Consider the following 19,191-nt stretch of genomic DNA (forward strand, 5'->3'; position numbering starts at 1 on the left):
TCCATCTGCCCTTAGCTCAGGCATGCAGGCAGGAGATATTACAGCATTTTTCTTTGCCTGGAAACCAGGATGTAACAGAAAAAAAGTAAAAAATAAAGTCTAAAACAAGTAAATATGACATATTGTCCTATCTATTTGCTAATGCCAGCAGCATAAGGATTAAAACTAGTCCGTGTGGATTGAGAGAGTGAAGTTCTGCTTTAAATGTAAAAAATATAAATTATTATGGAACACAGTAGTTGTCACAAACACACAGAAAGGTGCACTTTTTTTTTTAATGTTCAGTAAATTTTAGGCTTCATGCACACTGCACATTTTTAATGCTGCTGTTAGGGGCATCTAGCAATTTTTATTTTACTTTCCTGCCTCTAAATGCCTTTGCATGTTATCCTTTGTGTTTATTCACACAGGCATTTAGAGGAGTGTAGAGGCAGAAAAATAAACCCTGCCAGCGTGTCCAAGAGCAACAGCATTTTGTCAGAAAACATGTGATGTGTGTAAACATGCATTAACGCTAGGTGCATTTAGTGCCTGAGCATTAATTTGTTTCAATGGCAAGAATAAATTATTATTCTGGGCAATGAAATGAATTAAAGCTTGACGTGCCTAAACGCGTTACATGCATTACATGCATTTACAAGGGTTTTTTCTGCCAAACCATTGCTGCCAGAAGGAAAGGTGCCATGGAGAGATGGCCAATTGTCCAGTGTGCATGAGGCCTTAAGACCAACATAACAAATTGCAAAATGCATCAGTTTTACCTGTCCCTAAAATGGTTGAAAAAACAGTTAAACTTGCACAACCTACATATTCAAGCAATGTGCAAATTTTTCCTTCAAAATTTCTGATCTTTTGTTAAAAGAGGAGAGCCCATTAACGGTTGCAGTGATATACCATCATTTCCACACAAACACTGCAGGTTCACCTCACTCAAGAATGTTTTACCAGTCATTGAATACATACATATAAAATAGTTATATCGGGAACTAATCTGCTTTCTAAAAGTAGCATTTTATTATACCAATCCTGAGAGTTACACAGCTCTACCACACAGCACAGCCATTTTGGAGAGCTTTGCATAAACAACAAAGAGGGTGCAAACGCCTAGCTCATTATCTCCAGCACTTTGTTACGTAATATAAAAATAATACAATAAATATAAAACACATAACCCAGAAGTCTGCTGTCCAAGTTTTTAATGAATTTTTGGATGACCAAATAAACTGACGCGTTTCAAGGGTCTGTTTTATGCCAATTATCCTTCTTTGCTTGCGAGCATAACGTAAGTTTATATCCCGTATTAAACTGCTGGTGACTATGCACTAATTTGCACCCTATTTGTTGTTTATGCAGTGTTGAATTCCCTGATCTGAGAAGGGCTGCACAGCCCAGGATGCACAGAGGCCTTGTTACTTGTCTTCAAGTAGCTGTCTTCCCTACGGTTTCTGAGCACTGAAGTGTCAAGTTTGCTTTTTCTTTGTGTATTTTGGAGAGCTTACTTTACAGCTGCTGTTAGGCAATATAGCTTGATCCCCTCCCTGACCTCAGCTTGTGATTGGACAATAAGGGATCAGCATACTGATGAGTTTATTACTCTGATCTTGCCTCCTGTAGGCATGCTTTTTAGGAGCAGATATCTATATGCTGTAACAGTGTATATTTTGCACTCATTTGAAAATTAATGCAATTATTTTACAACAAACACAGAACTGCGTTATTGATGCGTTTTCATATCCGCCTGGTTTTTAACTCTAACACTACATTAAAGCAGTATTAAACCCAAAAGCAAACATTTATTCTATTGCAGCTTACTCATTTTTAGATATGATGGCTGTATTAGTTTTCTTTTTTTTCTGTCTTCTTTTTTTCATCTGGTGATTCAGCCAGCAACTTTGCTTTTTTTCAGAAGTTCAAGCTCTCCAGCAGAATGTATCAGCTTACATGGATGAGACCATCCATTTACCACTGTCAGGGGTGATGAAAAAGATCAGCTTTTATTTATTCATGTAAACCTTTATCCCCAAGGTATAAAAAAAACTGTTTGCTGTAACTCATTACTAAGAAGTAGCTGGGGTTTGGCCTCAATTTGATATTTGTAGTAAAATCCTACCTCCCTCCCTCTAGACTGACAATGCTGCTATCTGTTGTGTCCTGGCTCATTCCTCCAAACTAATGTCTCGCTAATGCAGGAGTTGTGTTACTGGCCAGACCATCAGGTGATAACAGAGGGAAAAAGCCAAATAAAAGAAAATAGATGCAGCCCCCACATCTTATGATTTGTAAGCTGCAATATAATACATTTTTGGTTTGGGGTTTAATACTGCTTTAAATGCATGCAGGCCAGAAGCTTGGAGGCAAGTCAACTGCAGCATGCTTTCATGGAAAAATGGCTTAACAGCACTGTGAAAGCATACAGGCAGCCTTTGTGGAGCTCCTTAAAAAAATGCTAGTTCCATGGCTTCATGCATTTTTAATCGATTTAGTATTTTTGGAATCACTAAGTTAGAACAATTATGTTGGTCAACTTCTGACTTTTCGCAGACTTTCCTGATCTGTATGCTGGAATGTACTCAAACCAGAGACAACAAAATAAGCATTACTATCATAAGGTCAGCTATGGCAGTCTACTTACTTCTCCCAGTAAAGGTTTCAGTTGGAGAGGAGTTTGAGATTCTTTTAAGATATTCTTGACCTGCATTTACATTGACTAGTATAACTGAAAAAAAAAATGAGTTCAGATGTAACAGAATAAAGTGTGCTGCAATTGTAGAAACGTAAAGCTGTTGCAACAGTAAACAAGAGAACACTTCTCCATAAAATATAGTTTAAGATGTAAACCTTGACTTCCAAATCAATCCAAGATACTTCACAAATGTAGGTAAGAAAAAAAAAACCTAAGTTGTGGGGTCATAAGCTAACAAATCCTTTGCTAAATGAGAGCCAGGCTGATTTCCACTAGATAGGTACCTGACCTGTAGACATCTTGCTCGAGAAATCCTCCTTACAGTGTATTCTAACTCAACAACTGATTTATTGTCTCAGCACTGTTTGTTCTGCTTTGACTTATAAATATGCTGCGTTCTTATGTGAATACACTCTGGGAACAGCAATGTCAAGCAGATCAAACAACGTTACTGCTAACTTGTGAGGTGGACAAAGACTTCCACAGGAATACATCATGGGAAAACAAATAAGGTGAAAACTGAGGTGTTCCCATGTTGGGGAAAAAAGGTTTTCTTAAAGTAGTTGTTAAACCTAGGTAGTAAGTTATCAGTCAAATGTGTGGCTACTGTATATTGTAGCCAGTGATGGAAGATATTTTATTTTCATGTTTTTTTCTATATCTTAGAAAAAGTGCATACAGCTTTCCCAGAGCAACACAGAGGAACCCTTCAAATTATTTTCAAGTTTCATGGAACCCCTGTTAATAATATATCTAAAGCTAACAAGACATTAGCGTAAACAATGAGTTGTAGAATACAAAAAGATTAAGGAATGTGGAGTACTTGACTTTTTTGACATCCATGTCTGCCTTATACACAAAAATATTATTTTTAATTAAATTATGCAAATATTACGAGTTCGTTTTTTTTATATATATGTATACACACACAGAGAAACTTTTTGGAGAACTCTTGTAATAATGGCTAGAAAAGAAATACAAACAGTAAAAATATTAGTGCTCCTTACAATTGGTGGTCAGTAAAGCGGCCTCTTACATTGATAGTCATTGGGAGAGATTTCACCTTACACTGCTGGTCATTAAAGAGCCCTAGTACATAGGTGGTCTGTAGTAAGAATGCTCCTTATATTGGTGCTCAGTACAAAGAATGCCAACCTTCTATATAGCTGAAAAGAACATTATTCGTTTATCTGAAAGGTAGAAATTGCTAACTGCTCAAAGAAAACCCTAGCAACCTCTGGAGCAGCCTTTTTCAACCTTTTTTAACGCAGAGGAACCCTTGAAATAACTTTCTGGTCTCGGGGAACCCCCTGCTAAACAATGTTTTTTCTCTAACTCATGACACATTACTGTAATGCTCTAGGGCATGGGTGTCAAACTGGCAGCCTCCAGCTGTTGCCAAACTACAAGTCCCATGAGGTATTGCAAGATTGACAGTTACAAGCATGACTCCCAAAGGCAGAGACATGATGGGACTTGTAGTTTCACAACAGCTGGAGGGCCGCCAGTGTGACATCCCTGCTTTAGGGGAAGAATGCTCCTTATGCAGGCCATACATGGGTCAAATTCCGAAAAAGATTTAATTCGAAAAACGTAACTAAGAATTTTCATTCAAATTTTGCAGCCTTAGTGGGCAGCAGCATCAGCCGATTTTCATGCGGCCATCGAATTTGAGTGATCGGGCATGTTGGAATTGTTTTGAAAAACTAATTTCTAATCAATGATGGGAGAATCATGTGAGAAATATAATCGAACAAGAAATGAACATGAGCTGTGACCTGGAAAGAAAAGAAGATTCCCAGCTGCAAAATTTCTTTTCAATAGCAACATGAGATGAAATGAAAGGTTTGGTTGGTCAAATTTTGAAATCAATGGTGGCACCATCGAATTACAAAATGCACTAAATTTATGATTTTCTAAAGAAAATTCTGAATTCGACCCATGTATGGCCTGCACTACACTTGTGGTCATTGGGAAAAATTACCCTCTTACAGATACAGTAGCTAAAAAGAGGCAGAAATTGCTCAAGGAACCCCTAGCAACCTCTGGAGGAACCCTAGAGTTCCATGGAACCCTGATTGAGAAACCCTGATCTGGAGGAGCCCCTAGTAGGGAAAGACTGCTATAGATGATGTGGACTGACAAGAATAGTCATTGAAATCATTTAACAATTTAGTTTTAGGGCCCATTCACACCAGCAGGCTCATGTATAATGTGTGTCACTGCGGTGCGCTGTGTAAGGGTTGTGTCATGCGTTGTTTACAGTTTTTTTCTTTTTTAATGTCACAACTCTGGGTACCACATTGTGTTGTGATGCAGTGTAATCCTACTAATTTTTAGCACAAACCAATGCAGAGCTTTGAGGTGCAAACTGAAACAATGGGACATAAGACATCTGCCTTTTCTGTGCATTGGGACTGTGTTAGGCAAAGCTGGCCGCTGTGGCTGGTGTGAACAGTCCCTTAGTCTAAATACTATAGAACTGTTCAAACAGTGCTGTAGTTGTGCAGGGTCATAAACAGGCAACCACAGCCATCTGTGACTGTCTAGCACTCAGCAGAACAAGAGGTTAGCAGTTTTTAGCACATTGTAAGCCATTTTGGTTGCATGGCAGTGTTCCCAACTTTGCAGCCGTCATTTCTATAGTTTGGATCTAAATTCGTTTGGCTGCATTCAGATGTATATTAGAGACCTATATTAAAGTGTTTTACAGGATATAAAGAAGGGGAAAGTTTTATAGAAGATGATGTTGAATAAGGAGGAGATCAAGAGAGCTAGAAATTGAAAATGTTTCATCTTACTGACCACCAGGGAAAATATTGTCCAAAATGTAGTTGCCTATGTTAAGAGTGGCAGTTTCAAAATGTTGATGAAATTGTTTAAGTCTACCTTATTAAACTTTTTGTATTGTTAAGATAGCATTTCTAATCCTACTATATTCTAAAAGAGTTTTTGTAGTTCTCTGAAAAAATGTACATGTGTTGGGCCGTCTGATATAAATTTTCTTCTTCTATATAAAAAAAACAAATCTATGTGTGCAACAAAAGTGATAAAAAGCATCCCTAATTCTTCGACAAAATCTGATAGAACATGACTAGATACAGCAGCAAGCTTTTTTTACCAAACATATTTCACCACAACTAGGATCCTCATGGTTTGGCACATAGATATTACTGGATGCAATATGTTTGTACTGTGGTCTCAAAAATCAATCACGCACTGCAAGCATTGACTCCTGGGGTAAAAATTATAGCTTTTCTTAACATAGTTGTACTGTGGTCATGGTATGGTTAGAAATCAATAGTAGGTCCATATTTTGCTTAGATTTGTTTTTTTTTTTTGTCATCACTGGTTCCACTATATAAAGTCTGGGGGAACCTTTCAAGATTCCCACTTTGTAAAAAATATTTTTTTAGGAGGTGCAACCTGCTAAACCTTACACTATTACATTCAAGGTTGTTTTATTAGATGTGGAACACATTTAGCTTTCATACATAATCAAAAGGAAATAAAAAAAATCCGACAGTCTTATTTTCATTTTTATTCTTCTCTACTTCACTTGCATACTTTGGTAAAGAGACAGAACATTAGTCAGGCAAGCATACATCTATAGGTGTGTGTTTCTTTACTGTTGTCTATAGTTCATATACTTCCAGCATATAAATATTTCATATACATTCTTCTGCTTTATGGAAAGCCGAATAGCTGACATGACATTCATTCACTTCAAAAATGATCCACTACCCCCACCTTCTGGTAAACATATCAAATAGCATTTAAAAGAAATACTAAGGCAGCCATTTACAACTTTCAAGGGAAAAAAATATTGTGTTCTTATGCAGTACACAGTAAATAGCTGTGTTTAGGAACATTATACTGATCTGAATTATAGAACAGTGGTAGTAAGTGGAATTCTCCTAACAAACACTTCCGAGCACTAATGTTACTCTCTCTCTCTATCCATTCAGTCGTGTCCGACTCTTGGCGATTGCATGGGCCGTCACTCTCCACTCTTTCCGGTCTTGCACCTTTCTTATTAGCTGATACATGTTTAGGCCAGTGTTAAATTTCATAGCATCCAACCAGCATGTTGTCGGCCTTCCTCTCTTTCTCCCCCCCACTGACCGTACCAAGTAATGTTGCCTTCTCTAAGGAATCAGATCGCATCACATGCCCAAAATAAGTCAGCTGTAATTTGACTATCTTTCCTTCTAAAGTTATTCCTGGTTTAACTTGCTCTACAACATCTCTGTTGGTAATCTTTGCTGTCCAGGGTATCCTCAATAGCCTTCTCCAGCACCATGATTCGAATGCATCAATCTTCTTTCTATCAGCTCTTTTCATAACCCAGCTTTCACACCCGTATGTTACTATAGGGAAAACTATTGTGTTTACCAGCTTGCATTTGGTGATGAGGCTGATATCCTTACTTTTCCACAATTTTTGCATACTTAGCATGGAGTTTCGACCTAATGCGATCCGTTTTTTAATTTCAGGAGCGCAATCTCCTGTTTGGTTTATCATAGATCCTAGAAAACAGAACTCCTGAACACATTCTATTTCCTCTTCATCAATGTGTATTTTGGTTGTTCGAGTTTTAGATGTTGTCATGATTTTTGTTTTTTTGATGTTAAAACGGAGTCCCATTTTTGCACTCTCCTCCTGTGTTTTTGCTATCAGGTGTTCCAGGTCCTCTTCTGTTTCTGCCAGTAAAGTTGTATCATCAGCATATCGAAGGTTATTAATATTCCTACCACCTATCTTCACCCCAATTTCAGATTCTTCTAGATCTAGTTTCCTGATGATGACCTCTGCATACAGATTGAAAAGAAAAGGGGAGAATACAACCTTTTCGTACACCTTTTCCAATTTTAAACCACTCAGTGTCGCCATATTGTGTCCGAACAGTAGCTTCTTGGTTGATATAAAGTGACCTTATTAACTGTACAAGGTGCATTGGCACTCCCATTTCTTGCAATGCTTTCCATAGCTTGTCATGTACAACACAGTCGAATGCCTTGGTGTAATCAATGAAACACATGTAGATGCTTTTTTGATATTCATTACATGTTTCCATAATCCAACGTAGATTAGCAATCTGATCACGTGTACCTCGACCTCTTTGGAAACCAGCTTGTGAGTCAGGTAATTCTCTTTCAATGACTGGTCTTAGGCGCTGTTGAATAATTTTTAGCAAGATTTTGCTTATGTGAGGAATCAATGCAATTGTGCAGTAATTGTTGCAGTCTTGTGAATCACCTTTCTTTGGTAAAGGAATAAAAACTGATCTTTTTCACTCTTTTGGCCACTTCATAGTCTCCCAGATTTTCTGGCAGATTTCTTTTATCACTATTGATGGGATGAGTTTTAGCAATTTAGCTGGAATATAATCAATTCCAGGAGCTTTGTTGTTTGGTAGCTTTGTTGTTTGGTAGCTTCTTCAGTGCCCATACTACTTCCTCATTAAGTATAGCTGGCTCTAACTCTACTGGGTCCCCAAGTACTGGTTCCACGTTATCATTGGCTGCCAACAGCTCTTCTGCATATTCCTTCGATCTGCATTTGATGCCTTGCTGATCAATCAGGATTTTCCCATTCTTGTCTTTTATTACTCCTTTGCGAGCAGAAAACGGAATTCGAGCTTTCTTTACCTGTGCAAAAAGATTTCTGGTATGGCCTTTTTTGCCGTCTTCTTCTAATTTTCTGCATTGTTGATCCCAGTACTCTTCTTTATCCTTCCTTGCTGCTCTTTGAAATTTCAAATGTTACTAAACCACACTAAATTGTTAGCCCAATATTAATACTTCCTCGCTTCTGATTGGACAAGAACATATTCCCCATACAGATTCATGAGGGCACATGACTTAAAAACAAATAAAGGGTGCTATAAATATAACAAAGGATATATAAAGGTGGAAGGACCAGTATTACTGAAAGTTGTATTATATAAATTTAGTGGTCAGTATTCGTGATTGCAAGATATTTTTTGTTCTCAGATTGAGAAGTGATATGCTACTTTCTGAATATTTGCATTTTACTTGTTATGTGAAGGAACCCTAAGCCCTGGTTCACACTTGTGCACCTTGTCATGCAATTTGACAGTTTCAAAATGCATGACAAGTCGCACCGTATTGTCCCTATTGCAATGGAACCGTTCAAATTGATGCGAATCTGATTTTGCAGTGCTGCACTGATTTGAAAAAAAGGTTCCTGCACTATTTTTTGTAATTTCAGGTGCAACTTGCATAGACATCTGTGCATGAAGTAGCACAGATGTCATCCAAGTCGCACCCAAAGTCATACTGACATGCTTTAATTTTTAAAGACGGATTCAGTGTGAACCAACAGTAAGGCTCCATTCACACTAGAGTTTTTCAACCCTATGATTCTGCGATTCTGCCCACGATTTGAAAACGCGCTGTAAAGTGAAAACACGCAATCGCATGTTCAGGTGCAATTCATTTCAATGGCATCTGAAAACTCAGGGTGTTTTTGCCGCGATTGTGATGCTTTTTTCTGCATGGCAAATGCTGCAATTGCGCAAACAAAATTGTGGGACATACAACACCCAAAAAAGATTCTGGAACCTTTGGCTAGGGTTTGAAAAACCGTAGTGTGAATGGAGCCTAAGGCCTGGTAAACACCAATGTAGTTTTCATTTTGTCCTTTTCTGCAGTGCGTTTTGCATTTTTGCACATGCTTTTTGGGCTTTTTATGCTTATTTGTTTTTGGGGGGAGTTCAAGTTGTTGCTGGGAAGATTAAAAATGCAAAACACATCAAAAATGCACTACATGCATTCTCTACAGCATTTCCTTTGAAGTAATTTTCCTTTAAAATAAGTCCCTGATCCTTTCCAAAAACAGTGGCTCAAAAACGCATACATGTGAACGTGTCCCATAGGAAACCATGTTAATTGGACTGTAGTGAGTTTCTGCAAAAAGCACTAAGTGTGAACCAGGCCTAACAGCATTGACCAGCAACTCATCCTTAATGCTGGTGAAGACTGCAACATAGACACTAGTGTTACAATATGGCAGTCAAAGCTGGGCAATTTAGACACAGCATGCCATGAGAAAATGCATCAATAGAATGCAATTATGTAATTAAATTTTGAATTCCTTTAACAGTCAGTCAAACCTCCTGCTACCTCTAAGCCTCCATATTATTTCTGTAATGTGATGGGCAGCCCCATTTAGTAGTTGAGAGGCTTCAAGGGTCAAGTTTAGTTTAGTTTATATGAAGACACGATTTGCATGGATCTCTGCTTCTACTGAATGATTGATTGTTTTTACATTGATTTTCACTGATCAGAACTTCCATGCATTTTTAAACCTTATGCCTACATTGACTTACCTAGGTTTGTGACTAGAATAGTATTTGAAGCTGAACTGTGGGATACCTGCAATATTTTACCTTTGCAGCTGTTCAGTATCCATATGAGAAAGCTTGAAAAAAAAAAAAAGCCCAGTTAAAGCGATATTAAAAGCATTTTTTTTAAATGAACAAACATGGTATACTTACTGTACAATGACTCAATTCCCCCATCCACAAATTTAATATGGATAAGAGAATCCTCTCAGCTGAGCCTTTGTATTCTGATGAATACACTGATCAGCACTGCCGGCCATATATGCTGGCACTGATCGAGCAGGGTAAATCTGACACTGCGGTTGTACAAAAGTCAATTGGTGGATTTGTACAACTTCCCTGCCCATATATGGATCGAAATTTTGCCAATCCTTGCTGAACCAGCTGAATTGCAATCCATGTATGGCTGGCTTTAATGACTGTTTACTTTTTAAAGTAAGTTTTGATAGGACTTTTACATGTTTACAAGCTAGGCGTTATGAGCTTTTATTTTATTAAACGTAGAGGTTTTAGTGGGTCAGTGCAATAGCTGTTTTTCAGTCTTAACATTTGTTATTAAATGTCAAGGCAAGGAGTGTACTGCTCTCAATGTGTCATCTATTTGCAGTGTAAAATACAATACAAACATTTACCATCTCTCCTATCAGCTATATACGTGGAAGCCACAATGCCTTGTGCATATAGGGTGTGGTCCCTAACAGAGCTCTCATCTTGTGACACATATAGCAATTAATTTATTCGTTGTATGTCCCTTTAGATTGTACACCCCTTGAGGGACTGATGTGAATGTGCAATATATATATATGTAATGTGCTGCATAAAATGATGGCGCTTTATAAGTACCTGTAATAAATAAATAAGTCAAGATATATATTTTTCTGAGAAATGATCTGTCCATGTGCACCTGACTTTAAAAAAAGCTAGTTATAAATGAATTAGAACCGTTGTCATTTCTTTGCTTGCTGGATTTGGTGCAAGAACCGTGGTCTTCAGCTGCCAATATGCTGTGCTGGGCTTTTGGTGTGTACCTGTTCATGTAAGGAGGAATGGGCTACCTCAACACATTCCTTCCCTTAAAAGAGGAGTATGGCCAAAGCTTATTGTTCATACGTCTCTGCTGGGTCACAGGAGTGCACTTATTTTTGCATTTCTGTGACCCAGATTCAGTCAACAGCTGTTAAGATTTATAAAACATGAATGCATATGAAATTACACCAGGCTGACCTATTTAATTAAAATGTTAATAAAGACCATACATTCCTTTAAAAGGAACCTGCACTAATAGAAATATGGAGGCTGCCATTGCAGACTTCCAGCAGAAAATATTTGTTCCCCATCTGTCTTTGGTTTTAATACCAGGAGCCACTGACCTGAAACACGAATGCAAATTAAAAAGTCAGAGTGAAGTCGGGATCCCTAGTTTGCATACTTGGTTCAGGTCAGTCACCCAAAAACTATTGGTCATTGCATCAACATGGAGGCCATGCAAGCAGCAATTTCAGGAGGAGATATCAGCAATGAGGGCATCCATATTCTGTGAGAACAAATTTAATTTAAGAATGGAGAGCCCTAAAAAACTCCAGCGATAAAGCATCCAAGAGAAATAAGAAGGCAAGTGGGTCCAAGCCAAATTCAATAGTCAGTTTTTCTTCTGTGTTGCAGGTTCCCTTTGTGTCATGCCTAATGGACCTTGTCAGAAGTAAGCTCAGTGAGAAAAAGAGACTTGTAGAAGAATATGCTTTGCTGAAGGGGAGAGACTCCAGGTGAATGACATCTGCCATCAAGGAGTATGCAGAAAAAATAGGCAAATAATGGCATTTGGTTGAGTTTCACTCTGCACCTGAAAAGACTGTTATTTTTTAAATAGTCATGTAAATGAAATATAAACACTATATACATATTTATGTTTTTACATGATATATAACATATTTATTATATTTGTAACTATGATATATCAATAAACCATATGTTCAGTTGTAGCCCTTTTTTAAGTGTATTCTTTAAAGAAAAAAAAGGGGGGGGGGTATGGAAAACAAAATGTCCAAATATTTATCTAAAGTACCCTCTATCTATGATAGCTAAACATTCTCAGGAGTTTGGAAAGGATTAAAGTTGTGCTCAAGTTTTATTTCAGTTTTTCACGATTGTACAGGCTCCTCTCCTGTACCGAAATTGCCTTCACTGATTTCACTGCACATTGTGAGCTTCCTATTCTTGTTCAGGAGGGACTTTTTGGCGGCAGGATCTGCGTGTTCAGGAGACTGCAGGGTATATCTCGTGGCAGTGGCGTTTCATTCTTAGGCAATGTATAAGCATCGTTTATAATTGGGAAGATTATCCCAGGAAGCTTGTTTGCCAACCACGAGAGTGGAAGGCAAGTATCTGTGGAGAGTGTACATCCATGTGGGGGATTTTTGTGAAGCACTCTGTTATCAGTTAAAAGCACTTGGTGAATTTAAAGGAAAAGAAATACGTTTTATGGACTTTGGATCACTACAGTTTTATTTCATATTATTTTTGTGGTAAATTTATTTTATTGTTAACATTTATTTTGTGGTATTCATTATATCACTTTATTATTAATTTAGCTCCACTATAACACCACATTTATATGCATGTCTCATTGGTGCTAGGCCTGGCCTGTAGCATGTTAATTTTAGCTTCACACATACAGTACTTCTGAGTTATATGTTGTAAGGACTGAAAGGCTAAGTTCCCTTTTTTTATTTTATTTTTACAATCCAGCTCCCCTATGCACCAATGTACCATTAATGTACCTCAGTCGCATAAATATTCAAGCTCTTTGATCTGGAGAGCAAGGCCTTACCTTAGCCTCTGGTAAATTTCCTAGAAAGCTTTTTCAGTTCCTGGAATGTAGATAGAGGACAGAGGAGCCAGTAGGACCCCAGAAGCAGATTACCAGCTGATCTCATTAGCACACCCATCCTGCACTGACCTCATTAGTACACACCCTTCACCCATCAACTATTTTTCACAACATCCCCGGGATCTTTCCCCACATGCATTTGCCTGGCAACCTCAGAATCTCTACAGACAAGCTCAGGCCGAGTGATTGGATAGATGTTGTGTCCTCCTATGATATAGTTTTGGTAAATCTAAAGGAGTTCGTACAGAGATTTTACAATCAGATTGTGTAGCGTATGGCCGCCTTTATAAAACTAAAATTACCTATTACCAGTTGTAATTAACTGTTGACGGCACAACAAAACACAGAAACAAGCACACATTTTTCCATGGGTGACAAATGCAGCAAAACAGGAAGTAAAAAATGTGCAACAGGCATCACACTGAAATGTTCCATGAGCTACTTTGCATGTAGCGTAGCCCATTGAAATCAATGGGCTTTCCTATGCATGTCAATGGGGCCTGAAAGTGAAATTGGTGCATTCACACAGAATAATGAGGCTCCATTTACATCTGTGTGTTTCTGAATGCATGGCAATCTGCACACAAAAGGCACGCTTTGCCATGCGTTTCAGAAACACACTGCAAATGTGCATCATGTTTGTGTTGTCATTACATATTAAAGGCACCCCAAGTGCGGCAAACACACCAAACACTGCGGTAACACACCATGTTCCGCTCCAAAAAAAGTTCTGGAGCTTTTCACGGGTGATTGTTGCATGTATGGCAGCCCATTCAAGTGAATTCAAGTGAATGGGCTGCCCTATGCATGACGAGTGAAAACGCCCAAAACAAACGCATGCAAAATGTGAGTCCTCGCTACTTGGAGACGTGAATGAGAATTTACAACTGAATGTCTCCATCCACTCCCTCCTATGTACTTATAAAGCTGGCCATACACTGTGCCATCTGATTGTACAATTTCCTTTAGACTTACTAGAACTATGGAATAGGAGGACACACCTGAACAATCTATTCAACTGGTATCAAATCAGACAGGCCGATGGGAAGAAGTTAGTATTGTAATGAGGGAGGTGTGGTCCAGAGTGGTGAACCCTCTTCTGTAATGCAACAAGGAAGTGAAGGCTTCTGGGAAGTGGCCTACAGGAAGTAAATGCTGAGAGACCATTGACAGGAAATGATGCAACCTGAAAATCCATTCAAAATCTCACAGAAACTGACAAAAATTAAATGTCCTATGGATGAGGTAAGTGAGAAAAAAGCACAATGGGATGGCTGGGCTAGAAATGACATTGGAAAATGCTTCTAGTTAATATGAAAAGTGAAATGCTGCTCAAAAAGGTGAGCTTATCCTTTAATCATTGGGATCTAAATGCAGAGATAATTGTAAAGGCCACCTTTTTCAAACATAAGAATTTGTCTGGTAAACAAACTATATTACAGAATAGAAAAGATTTTGTAAACTTTACTACACTTAAAGCGATTCTAAAGATTCTATTTTTTTTGGTAAAATAACAAACATGTCTATACGTACCTGCTGTGTGCAGTGGTTTTGCACAGAGCAGCCTGGATCCTCCTCAGGTCCCCCGCAGGCTCTCCTGGCTCCTACTGTTTGTTGGGTGCCCCCACAGCAAGCAGCTTGCTATGGGAGCACCCACTGCTCGTGTGTCCATTCATACACGGGCATGACTTGGCCTTGCCCCCTCTCTCTACTCATTGGCTGACTGGCTCTGATTGATAGCAGCGGGAACCCACTTGCTGTCTCAGCCAATGAGGAGACACAGACCCAGGACAGCTGAGGCTGTCATTCACATCGCTGGATTGCGATGAGGCTCAGGTAAGTATTGAGGGGCTGGGGGAGCTGCTACACACAGAAGGTTTTTTATCTTCATGCATAGAATGCATGAAGGTAAAAAAAACCTTCAACCTATAAAACCACTTTAAATTTTAATGCGAAGTATATATTTTTGTAGTAATGTGACTATCAATTTACCAAGAGCCAGTGAAAATGGCTTAGCATGCTCACTGTGGCACACGTTCCTTAGGTTGCTGAACTCTGTTCTGTAGAGATTAGCCAACGATATATAAGCTGCTGTAGGATCAGATTTCATAAAGCCTTTTAATTCATCTCTCCTTCAACAGACATGAGCAAAATGCATTATAACCTTGTGTAGAAAATCTGGCCAATTTCTTCCTGCTAGATTTAATGACATTCATATTTTGCCTACTTGGAAGCCTGTAACAGAGGCAAACCAAAAAGAAAAGCAAAAGTCTGCATGAGCATTCCTTGATGTAAGCTTAAAGCTTGTAGACATTCTTCTATTGCCTATATGAAACTGTCATCATGTGCATGTAGTATTTCCATGGACATGGAGATTTTTCCATTGACTCCTGTCAGTAGAAGTGGCAATTCCTGCCCAGAAATTTTCCTTCCCTGGCACTGTAATTAATATGAATGCTGGCACATTGGTGAGTGTAAGACAAATAGTAAGAACACAAATGCAAAGTTGCTAGGCTGTAAAACTGGAATAAAATATTGTCTTTTATCATCCACATCTAGCAATCTTATTCAAGCACGTATGATATCACCTAGTAGAAAGGTGGCAAAATGTGGTTTTACACTATTAGTACTGGATTTCACGTGCACTTACAGGATGAAACACATTCATAATATCTTTCATGTCAATAAAGGAACAGCCAAAGCACATTCCAGAAGATGCTTTATCATACCTGATTATTCAACATCTCTTGTATGTTTATTGTGACAGCTACTGTAAGTCTCTAAAGGCATCTCTTATGCTTGGTAACAACTGGATTCAGTTATTGACCCTAAAGAAGCCCTCAAAAAAAATTTCAATCCCATGTTTGCTGCAATCCAAGTGTGTGCTGGAACTACTAGAATAATGTTTCCTAACAAATGAGAAAAGTTGAGAACATTACATTTCAGGTTGGATCAGCATAAGCTAGGATGGGGGCATTTCTCAAATTTCTCATCAGCTGATGAAAGGCCTGCTTACACTGATTGGTCCATTGGCTTTGTATTGATACTCAAAATCTCCTTTACTGGCTTGTCTCAGCAATTCTGAGTTATCTTCTACATTCTCACACACAATTTCAGTCACGTTACTTAATCTTGGCCAGGAGGGCACAGCTTCTAGCTTCATGGGGTCACTGGCCACTCCCACAGCAGAGTTAATGTGTGCAAGGTATGTGACAGAAGGATGGTAGAACTGGCACTTCTCTAGAGACAACTTCAACCTCTCGTCATGAAGTCTCTTCAAGACTTTCTCCAGGCGCTCTTCATGCCACTCTTAGAACCCCAGTGGGCAGATAAAGGCCATCTTCTCTCTATCTTCTGGGTGCATGGGAATCTGATAGTATCCACTCTTTAAGTCCAACACACTGAAACACTTTGCCCCTGACAGGCATTGTAGGGCATCTTCTATCTGTAGGGTGGTGCAACGGTCAGGGATAGTTCTCAGGAAACCGTTCTTATTTCACACCACAACTATGACAGAAGCATAAGGGCTCCATGACTCTCAAATGACACTCGTTCTCTTTAATTCCGACAACTGTTTGCAAAGACCTTCCAAATCTCCCAATGGAATCTGTCTGCCCTTTCATTGAATGGTTTGTCTTCCTTGAAGATAATTTTGGTGAATACATAGAGCAGCTGCAGTACCGTGTCTCTGTAGATGCTTCTTCCTAGCCAGCTAAGCATCAGGCTACGCTATGATCTAAATCTCAGATAAAGTTGGGTCATGTAGCATAACAGCAATCCAAACATATACAAATACTTATACTATACATATATAAATGAACAATAGAATGATGAAACAGAAGAAATAATGTATTTTAGAATAGCCCACCCTAGAGTTCGTACTTCAATTCCTTTAATATGTTTCAGCAAAACATCCCCAAAATAAACAGAAAATTAATTAGTTGAATACAAAAATTGGCCAAAACACTTCCTAACTACTGCAGAGGTCTGATCCGCAGCAACAGAAACCTTTTGGCTGATCTGAGGCTATTTCCAGTTATAGAGGTTCAGGTACATTTTTTAAGTTAAAGTATGGCAGTGTTATGCAGAAAAAACATCAGTACCTTGGACGAACACTGTACACTTTAATGCTTCTCCCGCTCTAAGACTATTTGTTGATATAATCAGGAGCGCATGCAGGGGCTCCTCTATGAAATAATTGCAAAACCTTACAGGTAATTTGTATAACATTTGTTTCTGTGTAACTTCCATTAATCGTAATCAGTCCTAAATTAAAGGAGAACTAAAGGCAAAACTTTTATATTCGTTCTTGCCATCACAATGCTAAGACAATGTGCTCATCAGAGAAGTTGTTACTGAGTACATCCGCAGGTCACAGAAAGAGAGAAAAAGGACCCTTTACCATGATCTGCAGTCTCATCCTGACAAATGTTTAATCTACACACGTATGTCCATCAAAAGGTAAGGTAAATGTAGCAATTTGTGGGAATTTTATATCTTTTTTTGACATGGCACATAAATTTCCAAATGTTCATCTTTCCAACAGCAAGCTACGAGTGGCAGCAATGTATAGGTGAAAAGAGAACCCAGTGGAGAGTATGCAACAGGCAAAATACATATTTATTTATTTCAGGTACTTATATAGTGCCATCAATTTACATATACAGGTGAAACTCGAAAAATTAGAATATCGTGCAAAAGTTCGTTTATTTCAGTAATGCAACTTAAAAGGTAAAACTAATATATGAGATAGACTTATTAAATGCAAAGCAGGATAGTTCAAGCTGTGATTTGTCATAATTGTGATGATTATGGCTTACAGCTCATGAAAACCCCAAATCCACAATCTCAGAAAATTAGAATATTACATGCAATCAATAAAACAAGGATTGTACATACAACAATATCGGACCTCTGAAAAGTATAAGCAGGCATGTGTACTCAGTACTTGGTTTGGGCCCCTTTTGCAGCAATTACTGCCTCAATGCGGCGTGGCATGGAAGCTATCAGCCTGTGGCACTGCTGAGGTGTTATGGAAGACCAGGATGCTTCAATAGTGGCCTTCAGCTCTTCTGCTTTGTTCGGTCTCATGTCTCTCATCTTTCTCTTGGCAATGCCCCATAGATTCTCTATGGGGTTCAGGTCAGGCGAGTTTGCTGGCCAATCAAGCACAGTAATCCCACGGTCATTAAACCAGATTTTGGTGCTTTTGGCAGTGTGGGCAGGTGCCAAGTCCTGCTGGCAAATGAAGTCAGCATCCCCATAAAGCTCATCTGTGGAAGGAAGCATGAAGTGCTCCAAAATCTCCTGGTAGACGGCTGCGTTGACTCTGGACTTAATGAAGCACAGTGGACCAACACCAGCAGATGACATGGCTCCCTAAATAAACACAGACTGTGGAAACTTCACACTGGACTTCAAGCATCTTGCAGTGTGTGCCTCTCCATTCTTTCTCCATACTCTGGGTCCTTGGTTTCCAAATGAGATGCAAAACTTGCTCTCATCAGAAAAGAGGACTTTGGACCACTGAGCAACAGACCAGGTCTGTTTATCTTTAGCCCAGGTAAGACACTTCTGACATTGTTTGTTGTTCAGAAGCAGCTTGACAAGAGGAATACGACATTTGAAGCCCATGTCCAGGATCCGTCTGTGTGTGTTGGCTCTTGATGCACAGACTCCAGCCTCAGTCCACTCCTTGTGAAAGTCCCCAACACTTTTGAATGGCCTTTTCCTGACAATCCTCTCCAGGCTGCAGTCATTCCTGCTGCTTGTGCATCTTTTTCTTCCACACTTTTCCCTTCCACATAACTTTCTATTAATGTGCTTTGATTCAGCACTTTGGGAACATCCAACTTCTTTTGCAATTACCTTTTTAGGCTTTCCCTCCTTATGGAGGGTGTCAGTGATGGTTTTCTGCACAACTGTCAGGTCAGCAGTCTTTCCCATGATTGTGATTCCTACTGAACCAGACTGAGAGACCACTTAAAGGCTCAGGAACCTTTTGCATGTGTTATGGCTTAATTAGCTGATTAGAGTGGGACACTTTGAGCCTAGAATATTGTACCTTTTCACAATATTCTAATTTTCTGAGATTGTGGATTTGGGGTTTTCATGAGCTGTAAGCCATAATCATCACAATTGTGACAAATCATGGCTTGAACTATCTTGCTTTGCATGTAATGAGTCTATCTCATATATTAGTTTCACCTTTTAAGTTGCATTACTGAAATAAATGAACTTTTGCACGATATT

General features: G+C 38.8%; 1 protein-coding gene across 1 annotated transcript in view; it reads left to right on the forward strand.

The window, feature by feature from the left end:
* Positions 1–12,031, forward strand: part of LOC149448992 (centlein-like) — a gene marked incomplete at its 5' end in the record, with an annotated part of 181,161 nt that extends 169,130 nt beyond the window's left edge. Inside the window, one exon of the mRNA XM_089693971.1 lies at positions 11,715–12,031. Within this exon, the coding sequence (XP_089550097.1) occupies positions 11,715–11,819 (105 nt within the window). The remainder of the gene's footprint in view (positions 1–11,714) is intronic.
* Between the last annotated feature and the right edge of the window lie 7,160 nt (positions 12,032–19,191).

The sequence above is a fragment of the Staurois parvus genome, unplaced genomic scaffold (assembly GCF_062004578.1).
Source record: "Staurois parvus isolate SC_StPar_1 unplaced genomic scaffold, SC_StPar_1.0 ptg000644l, whole genome shotgun sequence".
Classification (NCBI taxonomy): domain Eukaryota; kingdom Metazoa; phylum Chordata; class Amphibia; order Anura; family Ranidae; genus Staurois; species Staurois parvus.